The following is a 13,634-nucleotide window of genomic DNA, read 5'->3' as shown; positions in this document are numbered from 1 at the left end:
TACTTCCATAGCAGCTACAAATTTATATGGATATTATTGTCTCTATCTGATTCAGTACTTGAAACAAATTAAGAAAAGTAACTATCAAGTGCACAGTTAATTCTACTAACACTAGCAAAATAGTGATTCTTTAATGCAAGATCATTTTAATTAGTTTAGACAACTTAGACAATGTTTTCTGTCTACCAAATTCTTATTATAGAAGTCATTTATTTATACTTTGTTTTTTCCTTGGATTAAAAGCCACAACTAAAAATCTCATGGTCTTACAGTGTTTTTATTGGTCCAAAACCCTTAAATTTACTTTCACTTTTTGTCAATCCAATATTAAGGTCTACATATTTTTTAAACAAGGTATTACGAAACTTAATCTTTAGTATGTATTCTATGAGAAGGAATTCTAATAAATACGTACATCTAGAACAGTTTAGAATACTTCTTAAACTGATCAAAACCAGTCTTCCACCCGGTATCTGGACAGACTCCACAATATTCATATTCATAACTCTGTCAACTTTTCAAGTTATTATGGGAGTGCCATAAAGAAAAAGTAATGGAAAGTAAGAGAGCATAATAAGACAAATGTAAGCTAAATAGTATTTAAAACATTTCTGATTATTCTTCAAGCAGCAAATCAAGGAAACATGGCTAAAATTTCGTACCTTTAACTCATTTGTACTTTAATCATTACATCAACAAAAACATTATATTACCACAAGGGAAAAAACTGTCAGACTGTAAGAGCTCAACCAATATTATTTCAGACTATTTTTCCTATGGAAAGGCCAGGCGCAATGGCTCATGCCTGTAATCCCAGCACTGTGGGAGGCCAAAGCAGGAGGCCTGCTTGAGCCCAGGAGTTCAAGACCAGCCTGGGTGACATAGCAAGCCCTTGTCTCTATTAAAAAATAAAATAATCAGCCTAAATTTGTTGCATCTTCTAGTCAATGATCCATTAAATTGTGCCTGGGAGGCAGTAGCCTAAACAAGTTCTAGTGCCTGGGAAGAGCTCACATAAAGCAGCTCTATCTACACAAGGGACACAGCACTGCCCTGAAGTAACTCAGTTCTTCAGTTATTCCCAACCTCTATTCTTCTCCCAAGCTGCTAAAGCAACTGCCTAAGACAACAAGCTAGATGCTCCTATTCTTGCCATCATCAAGATCAGGTGGAAGACCTTTATACTAAACTTCTCAGCCTCCTCCCTATAGACTATCAGATAAATAATTCCAAAGCACAATGAAGACAAACATTCTCCAAACTCCTTTAGTGATTTAATTCAAGGCTGTCTAGACCATAGCCTCAAAGTTTACCAGTTCCTCTTATAATACCCTTTACATCTCTGCAAAACTGTACCACTGCTAGTATAACACACATCTACTACTGGGGGGTTAGGTGGTATTAGGAGAAGCATTTTACATATAATTAATTCATTTAAACCTCACAGCAAGCCTTTAAGTACTATCAATCTTATTTTACAGATGAGGCGGAGGTTCAGTAAATCGCCTAAAATCACACAACTAGGAAGAGAGATGGCTCCACACCCAGGACACAAAACCAAACAGACTCTGGCTTCAGAGTCTTCTCCTGAACACTGAGCAAACTACTTCTCAAGACAACTGAGAGGATACAGATCATCTTTGTGGGTCCTCACTTCTCAAAAGAGGTCACCAAAATACAGGGCACTAAAACTGGCATTTGATTAATTCCTAAGTTACTAGGCTAAAATATTAACTCAGTTATCAGCAGGTACGCAAGAGTATTACATCCATTCAACCAGACTGAACAAAGATCACTGGCTTCATGAAATTTATACCAAATTCAAGAATTCAGGAAATGTTTTTCTTAAATGTGAAAAGCTTATTCAGGTTTCCTTTTCCTAATCCTGTAGATATACTTGCCTACAAAAGAATGATCAAAAAGTTGAAAATGCTTATAAAATATATAAACATCTCCAGATACACTTTAGCTGTCAATCAAGGCCTATATGTCACCTTAGTCCTAAAATTCTTCTTCACATTATTTAATAGACTTGACTATCTAAGACAACTAGCAGTTCATCAGTACTTATCTCCACAAATGTTTCAACGTTTGACCAGTAACTATATTCAAAAACATGGAAACAAGAAAATAAACTTCATATATTTAAGATAATATTCTTTTCTCTTTTTTAAAGACAGAGTCTCACTTTGTCATCCAGGCTGGAGTACAGTGATGTGATCTTGGCTCACCACAACCTCTGCTTCCTGGGTTCAAGTGATTCTCCTGCCTCAGCCTGCCGAGTAGCTGGAATTACAGGCATGCACCACCACGAATGGGTAATTTTTGTACTTTTAGTAGAGACGGGGTTTCATCATGTTAGCCAGACTGGTCTCGAAGTCTTGACCTCAAGTGATCAGCCCACCTCAGCCTCTGAAAGTGCTGAGATTACAGGCATGAGCTACTGTGACTGGCCCTATTTAAAGTAATATTCTGCTACAGAGAATATAACTAACATTTCAGTCCGTGCTATGTGCAAAGGGCTACATAAATTATCTCATTTAATGTAATGATCTTCCCGACATAAAATACTACTATTTCTTCTTTTTACAGATGGGGAAACTGAGTTACCAGAGTTAAATAATTTGGCCCAAGTTTCAAATACAACAAATGTCAGAGACCAGATCAAATACAATTGCCCAGACACTAAAAACAATTGTTAAAGAGACTACATTTCTAGTTGATTTATTTATAAAGCCTTTAAAAAATTCCAAACACTGACTGTATTAAACTATATAACATCTTTTGTATTTCTGACAAATACATAAAGATATAGCTTCAAAATATGCATGCTAAAGAAGTATGCAAAGGATGAACCTAAATATTTCCATTTTCATTTACTTTGCCATGTTAATGTAAATGCACTGCCAAATCTGCCTTTCAGAAAGACAGCAAGTTTTTCTATTTCTGTCTGAAAACATACTATATTTTGTGCTCTCCGTAACTACTCAAATTAATTCATCTTTATCACAATCCACGAAAGCAAGTAAATACCTGAAGACCACATATCCGATAAACAGTAAAAAAAAAAAAAAAAAAAACCCAATAGAAAAAAACCAAAAAACCTGAAGAGCTAACTACTAAAGAGGCTATACAGATGGCAAATAAGCAAATGAATGACGTCCTACAATAAGCTACCACTACACACCTATCAGAATGGCAAAAACAAAAAACAAACAAAAAAAAACCCAGCAACAATAGCGAATGCTGGTGAGATGCAGAGAACCTGGATCACTCATGTATTGCCGATAGAAAAGTAAAATGGTACAGTCACTGGAGAAAACAGTCTGGCAGTTTCTTTAAACAACTAAACATGCAACTGCCACATGTGACCTCGGAATTGCACTTCTGGGGCATTTATCCCAGAGAAATAAAGACTTATGTTTACAAAAAACCTGTTCACAAATATTTACTGTAGCTTTATCTGTAATAGCTAAAAACTCAAAAGAACCCAGCTGTTATTCCACAAGTAAATGATTAAATGAACTGTGGTACATTCACACCATGGACTAGTACTCAGCAATAAAAAGGAATGAACTATTGATACATGCCACAATCTCCAGAGAATCATGCTGAGTAGAAAAGGCCAGTCCTAAGGGTTAATATATGATATACCACATAATTTCATTTATAAAAATTCTTGAAGTGACAAAATTGCAGGAATAAAGAAATGAGGCTGGGTGCAGTGGCTCACGCCTGTAATCCCAGCACTCTGGGAGGCTGAGGTTGGCGGATCACCAAGGTCAGGAGTTTGAGACCAGCCTGGCTAACATGGTGAAACCCTATCTCTACCAAAAATACAAAAATCAGTCAGGCATGGTGGTGCATGCCTGTAGTCCAGCTACTCGGAAAGCTGAACAGGAGAATCACTCGAACCTGGGAGGCAGAGGTACTGAGCCGCTGTACTATAGTCTGGGCAACAGAGTGAGACTCTCAAAAAACAAAAATAAAAACAAAAAAAAAGGCTCAGCACAGTAGCTCATGCCTGTAATCCCAGCACTTTGGGAAGCCGAGGTGGGAAGATCACCTGAGGCTAGGAGTTCCAGATCAGCCTGGCCAATATGGAGAAATCCCATCCCTACTAAGATACAAAAATTAACCGGGTGCCTGTAATTCTAGCTATTCAGGAGGCTGGTTGCAGTGAGTCGAGATGATGCCATTGAACTCCAGGCTGGGCACCAAAAGCAAGACTCCATCTCAAAAAAAAAGAGAAAAGATTAGTGGTTGTCAGAGGTTAAGAAGCAGTGAGGGGCTGTGTCTGATAGTGTAGCTATAAAAGGACAACACAACAATGGAAATTGTGATAATATAAATGTTCGGCCCCTGACTGTACAGTGTCAATATTCTGGTTCTGATACTTTATTATATAGTATGGCAAGATGTCACCATTGGGAGAAACTGGGTAGAGGGCACAGGATCCCCTTCCCACCTTTTTTTTTTTTTTTAAAGGAGACAGGGTCTCGCTCGCTGTTGCCTAGGCTGGAGTGCTGCAAGGGCACGATCATGGCTCACTACAGCCTCGACCTCCTGGGCTCAAGCAATCTTCCTGCCTCAGCCTCCTGAGTAGCTGGGACTACGGGCATATGCCATCACACTCAGCTAATTTCTGTATTTTTTGGTAGAGACAGGGCTTTGCCATGTTGCCTAGGGCTGGTCTTGAACTCCTGAGCTCAAGAGATTCACTCACTTCACCCTCTCAAAGTGCTGGGATTACAGGAATGAGCCACTGTACTCAGCCCTCTGTATTGTTTCTAATGCTACATGTGAATCTACAACTAACCCAAAATAATAAGTCAATTTAAAAAAATAAGCTCTATATATATAACACTGGAACCAGTTTTTATTTTTTTATTTTTATTTATTTTATTTTTTTTTTTTGAGACGGAGTCTCGCTCTGTCGCCCAAGCTGGAGTGCAGTGGCCGGATCTCAGCTCACTGCAAGCTCCACCTCCCGGGTTCACGCCATTCTCCTGCCTCAGCCTCCCGAGTAGCTGGGACTACAGGTGCCCACCACCTCGCCCGGCTAGTTTTTTGTACTTTTTAGTAGAGACGGGGTTTCATCGTGTTAGCCAGGATGGTCTCGATCTCCTGACCTTGTGATCCGCCCGCCTCGGCCTCCCAAAGTGCTGGGATTACAGGCTTGAGCCACCGCGCCTGGCCCAGTTTTTATCTTTTTAAAGAGAAAACTTAAAGAAGGAGGACAAAAAAAAGCTCTATAGAGGATGGGCACCGTGGCTCACACCTATAATCCCAGTTTGGGAGGCCAAGGTGGACAGATAGCATCTGAGGTAAGGAGTTCGAGACCAACCTGGCCAACAAGGTGAAACCCCATCTCTACTAAAAATACAAAAATTGGCCAGGTGTGGTGGCTCACGCCTGTAATCCCAACACTTTGGGAGGCCGATGCAGGAGGATCACCTGAGGTCAGAAGTTCGAGACCGGCCTGGCCAACGTGGTGAAACCCCATTTCTACTAAAAATACGAGAATTAGCCAAGCGAGGTGGTGCATGCTTGTAATCCCAGCTAGTCAGGAGGCTGAGGCAGGAGAATCGCTTGAACCCGGGAGGAGAAGATTGCAGTGAGCCGAGACTGTGCCATTACACTCCAGCCTGGGTGACAAGAGCAAAACTTCGTCTTAAAAAATAAAACATAAAAATACAAAAATTAGCCAGGTGTGATGGTAGATGCCTGAAATCTCACATACTTGGGAAGCTGAGGCAGAAAAATCACTTGAACCCAAAGGCAGAGGTAGCAGGGAGCTGAGATCACACCACTGCACTCCAGCCCAGGTGACAGAGCGAGACTCTGTCTCAAAAAAAAAAAAAAAAAAAAGAGTAAAAGCTCTATCAAGAATGTGAGTGTTTTCCTTATAACATAACAACAACACATATAAGTCAAATCAGTACATGTAAAGAATAAACACTGTCAAATGATTTACTTTCTAACATGTATAAAACTGATTACTTCAACAAAAAACCGTGCTAAAAAGACACAGCAGTATTTGATGTATCCTAGGCAAAGCTATTGTATTTTACAAATGATCAAGGCAGGTACTAATGCGTAAGGTTGTATAATGACTTACGACTTCATCCGCAAATCCACCAGCCAGGACAAGAGAGTAAGCCCCATCATTACTTCGACCATGAATTCCACCAACATGGGGTCTGTGAACACCTGCTTCGCTCACCTATAAAACAATTGAAGAGTCTCAAAACACCTCTGAACAGTTAGTTAAGATACATTTACAAAATGTTTTCATATATATTATTGGTACCTAAAGAACGAAGTTCTCACAGAGTTCTATCTTTTGCTCTCTCATTTTAAATCTCCTCAAACATATCCTTTAGGTTCTGAGAATTCTAAAACTGATTGGGTAGAATTCTGAGTTGCACAATAACTAGTAAACAATCATCTTCGGTCTATTGGAACTTCCAGCTCAACTCAGCTAAAAGAGAACTATCAGCAGTCTGTATCGTTTCTCTCTTATTACTAGTCTTGGATAGTGGCTCTGTTGCCTGCCTAGTTTGTGAAGTCAAAAATGCAGGAGTTATTTTACTCCCATTCTTCTCCCTTATTCCTAAAACCCTTTTGGTTACAAGGATTGCTGATTTTACCTCCGAAATTTCTCAAATCCATCTACTTTTACTTCCACAGTTCAATATTAGTTTGAGTCTCAGTTTGAGTAATCAATGTTTACAATAGATCCTTTTTCACTGCCTCTAGTTTTGCTTCTTCAAACCCACCCTATCTATCACAAACTGGATGATTCTTTTAAAAACAATTCTGCTTTTGACATTAAGTGGTCACATAGTATTAAACCCAAGTCAACATGATTTATTACCCTCTCTAAATATGGCTCCTATTTTTCCTAGCCTTATCTACAGCTTCACCTTCAAGGAACATATATGCCTAAGCCAAAACTGCTCAATGTTACCCAAACATGCTATCCATTTCTACTTTACTCATTTCTACTTCAATGGCTGACTGCTTTTCCCCCGTATCTTCATTCCTGTCTCACTGAAACAAGTATCACTTCTTGGTGAACTTCAAATTCCCTGAGAAAGGTATTGTAGTTCATCTGTTTGTCATACAATTGGGTCTTTAAAAATTTTTTTTGGAAGAGACAGGGATCTCACCTTGTTGCCCAGGCTGGTCTTGAACTCCTGGACTTAAGCAATCCTCTTGCCTCAGCCTAACAGTGCTGGGATTACAGACATTAACCATCATGCCTGGCCAATACAATTTTCTTAGCAGAGTAAAAGAAGCTGAAATTCAAGCTTGCACAAGAATTTGGGGTGGCAGGGAAGGCACTTTAGAAGCTTTTAGAAGCCAATAAGAAGTTGATAGCAACAGAACCTGGAAAGGTTTTGGCTTTTGAAATACCTCAGCAGAAGGGACCATTTGATATCCCCACCTCATCAACCCTGGCAAAAATAATCTGTTTTTCCTAAATCTTCCCTTCTTTCTAAATAGCAAATCCATCTCACTAGTTGCTCAGGAAAACAATCTCATAGTCATCTTAGACTATATAAGGAGGCTTTCGGAGTTTAGAAAGTAAGTATGTGACAGACAGGTATATGAAAAAAAAGCAAATAAAAAATAAGGTGATTAGAAATACATATTTTAACTATATTTATAGTATTATATTCTATTTATATACAGTATTTTATTGTATTTATAGATCCAAAGTCATAATAACCTAAACTTTGAATACCGGTTCAACCGAAATTATAATACAACTATTGCAAAGATAAGAGAACACAGACAGTATTAAAGTAAATGTTTCATCTTCCATAGAAAAAAGTTAATATGGCCGGGCATGGTGGCTCACGCCTGTAATCCCGGCATTTTGGGAGGCCAAGGCGGGCGGATCGTCTGATGTTGGGAGTTTGAGACCAGCCTGACCAACATATGGAAACCATGTCTCTACTAAAAATACAAAATGAGCTGGGTGTAGTGGCGTATGCCTGTAATCCCAGCTACTTGGGAGGCTGAGGCAGGAGAATTGCTTGAACCCGGGAGGCTGAGGTTGTGGTGAGCCGAGATTGTGCCACTGCACTCCAGCCTGGGCAACAGCAGCAAAACTCCGTCTCAAAAAAAAAGAAAGAAGTGAATACAACTAAAAGATGAATTAAAAAAAAAAAAAAACAGTATAAACACATTATTTATTAATAGAAATAAGAAGGTAGGGCTGGGCACAGTGACTCACACCTGTAATCCCAGTACTTTGGGAAGCTGAGGCAGAAGGGATTGACCCCAGAGACTCAAGATCAGTCTGGGCAACATGGTGAAACTCCGACTCAAAAAAAAAGAAACACAAAAATCAGCTGGGTGTGGTGGCGTGTGCCTGTAGTCCCAGCTACTCTGGTGGCTCAGACTAGAGGACAGCTTGAGCCCAGGAGGGGGCTGTGATTATATGGCACTACAGCCAGGGGCAGCGGGTTCGGGGGGAGAGGGGGAGCAGGAGGAGCAGCAGCAGCTGCCACTGCCAAGCCTACAATCCCAGTGCTTTGGGAGGCCAAGGCTGGAGCACTGCTTTAGGCCAGGAGTCTGAGACTAGCCTGGGCAACATAGCATGACCCTGTCTCTACCAAAAAACAAAACAAAAGGAAGGAAGGAAGGAAAGGTAAATGCATAGGAGACAACTAAAATTTTTATGTGGCTGCCTCTGAGAAACAGAAAATAATGATGAAGCTGGGCGCAGTGGCTCAAGCCTGTAATCCCAGCACTTTGGGAGGCTGAGATTGGGAGGGTGGATCACCTGAGGTTGGGAGTTCGAGACCAGCCTGACCAACATGAGGCAATCCTGCCTCTACTAAAAAAACAAAATTAGCCAGGTGTGGTGATGCATGCTTGTAATCCCAGCTACTTGGGAGGCAGAGGTTGCGGTGAGCCAAGATTGTGCCATTGCACTCCAGCCTGGGCAACAAGAGTGAAATTCTGTCTCCAAAAAAAAAAAGTGAAAAGTAGGGCATGTTTTCAAAATATAAATTATTTACTAGTATTTAATATATACATAGCTTTTTAAGCCATTTTTATGTATTACAGTTAGCCCACAGGTTCTACACCTGCCAATTAGAGAGTAGAAAATATTTGGGGAAAAAAATAGATGGCTGTGTCTGTACTGAATCTGTCCAGACTTTTTCTTGTCATGATTCCCCAAACAATACAGTGTAACAACTATTCACACAGCATTTACGCTGTATCAGGTATTAATAAAAAAGCATACAGGAGGATGTGCATAGGTTATATGAAAATACTGCACCACTGTATAAAGGATTTTTTTTTTGAGACAGAGTCTCGCTCTGTCACCCAGGCTGGAGCGCAGTGGCATAATCTCTGCCTCCTGGGTTCAAGCAATTCTCCTGTCTCAGCCTCCCGAGTAGCTGGGATTATAGGCGCTTGCCACCACACCTGTCTGATTTCTGTATTTTCAGTAGAGACGGGTCTCACCATGTTGGCGAGGCTGGTTTCGAACTCCTGGCCTCAAGTGATCTGGCTGCTGTGGCCTCCCAAAGTGCTGGGATTACAGGCGTGAGCTACCACACAAGCCTGAGCTTGTGTGCAATTTGAGCATCCACAGACTTTGGTGTCTATGGGTGATCTTGGAACCAATCCCCCACAGATACCAAGGGATAAGTATATGTTATCTAAATTTTATAATTGTATTAAAGGTCTGAGTACCAGGGCCATTCAATATAAAACTTAAAGCCAGGGCACGCGTGGTGGCTCACGCCTGTAATCCCAGCACTTTGGGAGGCCAAGGCAGGTGGATCACGAGGTCAGGAGATTGAGACCATCCTGGCTAACACAGTGAAACCCTGTCTCTATTAAAAGTACAAAAAAATCAGACGGGCGTGGTGGCGGGTGCCTGTAGTCCCAGCTATTCGGGAAGCTGAGGCAGGAAAATGGTGTGAACCCGGGAGGCGGAGCTTGCAGTGAGCCAAGATCACACCACTGCACTACAGCCTAGGCAACAGAGCGAGACTCCATCTCAAAAAAAAAAAAATTAAAGTCACTCTTAATTAATGTTCAGAATCCTAGGTGTAATTGGAAATGGGAAATTATTTTATTCTCAGATTAGCTGGCACTTCCTCGCCCAATGTCTTAGCATTTGTTCAGGAGGATAAATCCCAAAGACAACACCTGAAACAAGCTTAGAGTTCATCGACATTCAATTAGAAATTGCTATACCATTCAAGTTTAATATTTCAAATGCTAAATTTTTGCAAGAAAGGCTGTTTAGAAAGCTTAACAATTAATGGTTACTACCATAACTATAACAGAACAGTAAAAACAAAGTGATGAAAATGCATAGCTAATGCCCAATTCTGTGATGTATGTTCCTTTGTTAACCTCCAGGAAGAGTATACCCATCCTAAAATAAAATCTTTCATTCTAACAAGTCAATGTCATGTGTTAGGGTCATTTACAATCAACAGACATTAACACTGCTATAATCTGATAGCCAATTTTCCCCTTTCAACTAAGCCAATGTTAAAACATACCTGAACTCTAAATCTCCAAGTTGATCCAACAGGAATACCAGGAATAGGTCCATAATGATTAGAAGGGACAATAGTACATTCTCTCGTACGACCAACACAAGCCATTCCCTACAAGTCACAAAACAAACTTTGAGAAATTCATAAAGTTAAATTTTAATGAAAGCCCTTAATTCTGAGATGTGAATAAAATAGGAACCCAACTGTTTATGTAATTTAAGTACCACTGATATTAACAAATAATGATATTGTTTAATCTTTTATACCATTACTACTATTGGTATTAAAACATTATATACTATAATTGCTACTAGGAAGAAAAGAGGAATTTCTTCTTTACCCTGCCCCAGTCTCTCCGGCTTTCAGTACTAGCTGATGGCATCTTTGCTTTCTTTTTACTCATCTTGAGTCTTTCACCAGCCTTTACAACTTCACTGGAATCAGTTTTACAGGAAGGACAATACCTTTAAAAGAAAAAAAGAACGAAGACATTTTCACAATGCCATATTAAGGCTAGTAACAGAATATTAGCCTTCCTAGGTAAGAACAAGTTTTAAGATGTATTATTTGGTATACATTACAGAGATTTAACTGGCATTAAAATACTAAACTTTTCAAAATATTTACATGGTTAGGCTGGCTTTAAAAATACCCTTGTCATTCCTTTAGATAACTTATAAATCCTCAAATTCAGTTCAAAACTCAAAGCTATGAGATTCAAAATGATACCATGCACTCTAAACTTTTCACTAACCCTGAGAATAGAAATTTGAAGTTCCTGTCATTAAAACAAAAGTAGCTAGATCTTCCTAGAACATCCAACTGTGTAACAGATAAAACTCCCCATCTAAACTGGTTATTAGAATTCCCAGAAGAAAATGGTAGTTTATATAACAAGTATACATGACTTCAAGGATGTTTTGTTTATATTAACCTTATCATTAGCTTCATTTTAATTCCTTGTGCTTGTTTGTCCTTTAGCCTATCTGTAATTGATTACCCTACTATAACTTGTATTTCATAAACTACCTTGAAACTTTTCTAAAAAGCAAGGTGTATGTCTACAGAATAAGATGAGGCTATTCTTATGTCACCAAAAAAAAGGAAACTTTAGGAATACTCTAACAAAGATCTAATGGCCACTGCCCAATTAATCTCAAATTTCTTTGCCCATACTTTCTATTTCACAATTATCTATTCTATGTAGCTTTTAGAAGAATACTATGCCCACAAGTCAATCCAATTATGAGATACTTTGTTGAGCACTATCGGAGAGAAAAATTTAAATAATTCAGTCCCTGATCTTGAGCAAATTATGTTGGAGAAGGCACTAAATACTATGAATTAAAGTCCTCTCTAGTTGGAAAATCAGAAAGGCTTCCAAAAATAAACTGTCCTAAAGAAAAGCTGTATTTTATCCGATGGGCTCGTCTTTATAACTAACTTTATTAAAGATTCTGTGATTTAAAGCAAGTATTATCTGTTTGATGAGAAAATTAGTGCATAGGTTAAATATCCAGACAACATGATTTGGAGAAGCAGAAAAGATTTAAGATTAAGGAGTTCCAGGTGAAGTGAAAGACCTTGATACGAATGTAGAGATATGCTCCAGAGTAATACAAGACACTCTTCTAATTATATCATCCTAAAGTCATCTCTGGGATTGATTCACTCCTTCAACAGGTTTGTTCAGAACCTCCTATGTGCAAGGCACTATTTTGGTGCTGAGGTTAAAAATGTTTGTACATAGTAGTTAAGGAAAACCAGTACATACAAGGAAAGAATTCCAGAAAGTGTTAAGTGGAAATACATCAGGGTTATGTGTCAAGAGTGACTAGAAATGATATGCTTCTTACAGTAGATAACCCAAGAAAAGCATTCCTGGCAAAGAAACAGTTAAGTGCAAAGGTCCTGGGGCATAAAAAGAAATGGTATGCTTTGAGGAAGATAAAGGTGGGTAGAGACCAAGGTTAGTAAGTAAACAGGAGAGTGATAAGCAACCGAAGTTAGAGTAGACATGGGCCAGGTCATAAACGATAAGGGCTTAGATTTTTATTCTAAGTGAAATAGGAAGACATTAGAGAGTTTCCAACAGACAAATGATCTAATTCAGGCCTTTTTAAGGTCACTCTGCTGCTATGGGAGAAAAGATAGCACATGGAAGCAAAGAGACTAGTTAGACATCTGTTATAGAAGTTCAGGGAAGAGATGGTTGTTTGGGCTGGGAGATGAGAATGAAGAAACATTAAGAACTGTCAAAATCTATTGATGTAGAGTATGTGAAAGAACAAAAGAACTGAGGATGAAGTTTAGCTTTTTGGCATGAACAAACAGATAAAATGATTAGTTCTATTTAATGAAGACTGGGGGAGGAGCAGGATCTTAGGGAGTTTGTGGAAATCAAGATCTCCATCTGGACTAATTTTGTGATGCCAGTCCACTAACCAATTGCATATAGGAATATAAAGCTCAGGGGAAATTAGAAATGAAGACATAAATTCAGAACTATTGGCTTCGTATTTAACATCTCATAATTGGATGAGATCATCTAGGGAACAAGCATAGTTCCCTAGCATAGAAAAGAAGTGGATAGTGCTTTGGGGGTTAGGGTGGGGGGCTCTGAAATCTGGTAGGTGAAGGAAACCCAATAAGAGACTAAGAAGGAAAGGCCAATGAAGTAGGTAGAAAAATGGATTATATGATCTCAAATCTATAAAACAGAGTAACCAGCTAAGCAGCTGAGTAAGGAATGAGAACTGACCTTTAGGTGTAGACATAAAAAGTGTCTGTGAACCTGACATAAGCAGATACAGTGGAAGGAAAGCTAGACTGGAGCGCAGAAGTATGAACAGGAGAGGAAATGGAAACAATTAGTAGAGATAGCTCTTGAGAATCTTTGCCATGAAAGAAGCAGAGAATGGGGTAGACAGCTGGTGGGAGAAATGGGATCAAGGGAGGTTTATGTGTATTTTGAAAATTCAAGAGATTCTAGAATGCTAATGAGAACGATCTAAGTAATGGTAACTTGGGAGAGGAATTAACTGAAGAAGTGAAGTTTCTGGAAATACTATGGAACTGTAAGAGCAGGTG

The 13,634-nt window shown here is 39.2% G+C and overlaps 1 protein-coding gene across 4 annotated transcripts in view; it reads right to left on the bottom strand.

Moving 5' to 3' along the window:
• The window catches only part of UHRF2 (ubiquitin like with PHD and ring finger domains 2), a 98,891-nt gene that overhangs the window by 13,911 nt on the left and 71,346 nt on the right, over positions 1-13,634 (bottom strand). For all 4 annotated transcript variants that reach the window (XM_010357537.2, XM_030919796.1, XM_030919794.1 and 1 more), the window contains 3 exons: positions 10,885-11,008; positions 10,548-10,655; positions 6,122-6,226 (listed from right to left, as the gene is read on the bottom strand). In XM_010357537.2, coding sequence (XP_010355839.1) covers positions 6,122-6,226; positions 10,548-10,655; positions 10,885-11,008 — 337 coding nt within the window. The remainder of the gene's footprint in view (positions 1-6,121; positions 6,227-10,547; positions 10,656-10,884; positions 11,009-13,634) is intronic.

This window comes from Rhinopithecus roxellana, chromosome 16 (genome assembly GCF_007565055.1).
Source record: "Rhinopithecus roxellana isolate Shanxi Qingling chromosome 16, ASM756505v1, whole genome shotgun sequence".
Taxonomy (NCBI): Eukaryota; Metazoa; Chordata; class Mammalia; order Primates; family Cercopithecidae; genus Rhinopithecus; species Rhinopithecus roxellana.
This window is presented reverse-complemented; position numbering and strand designations above follow the sequence as displayed.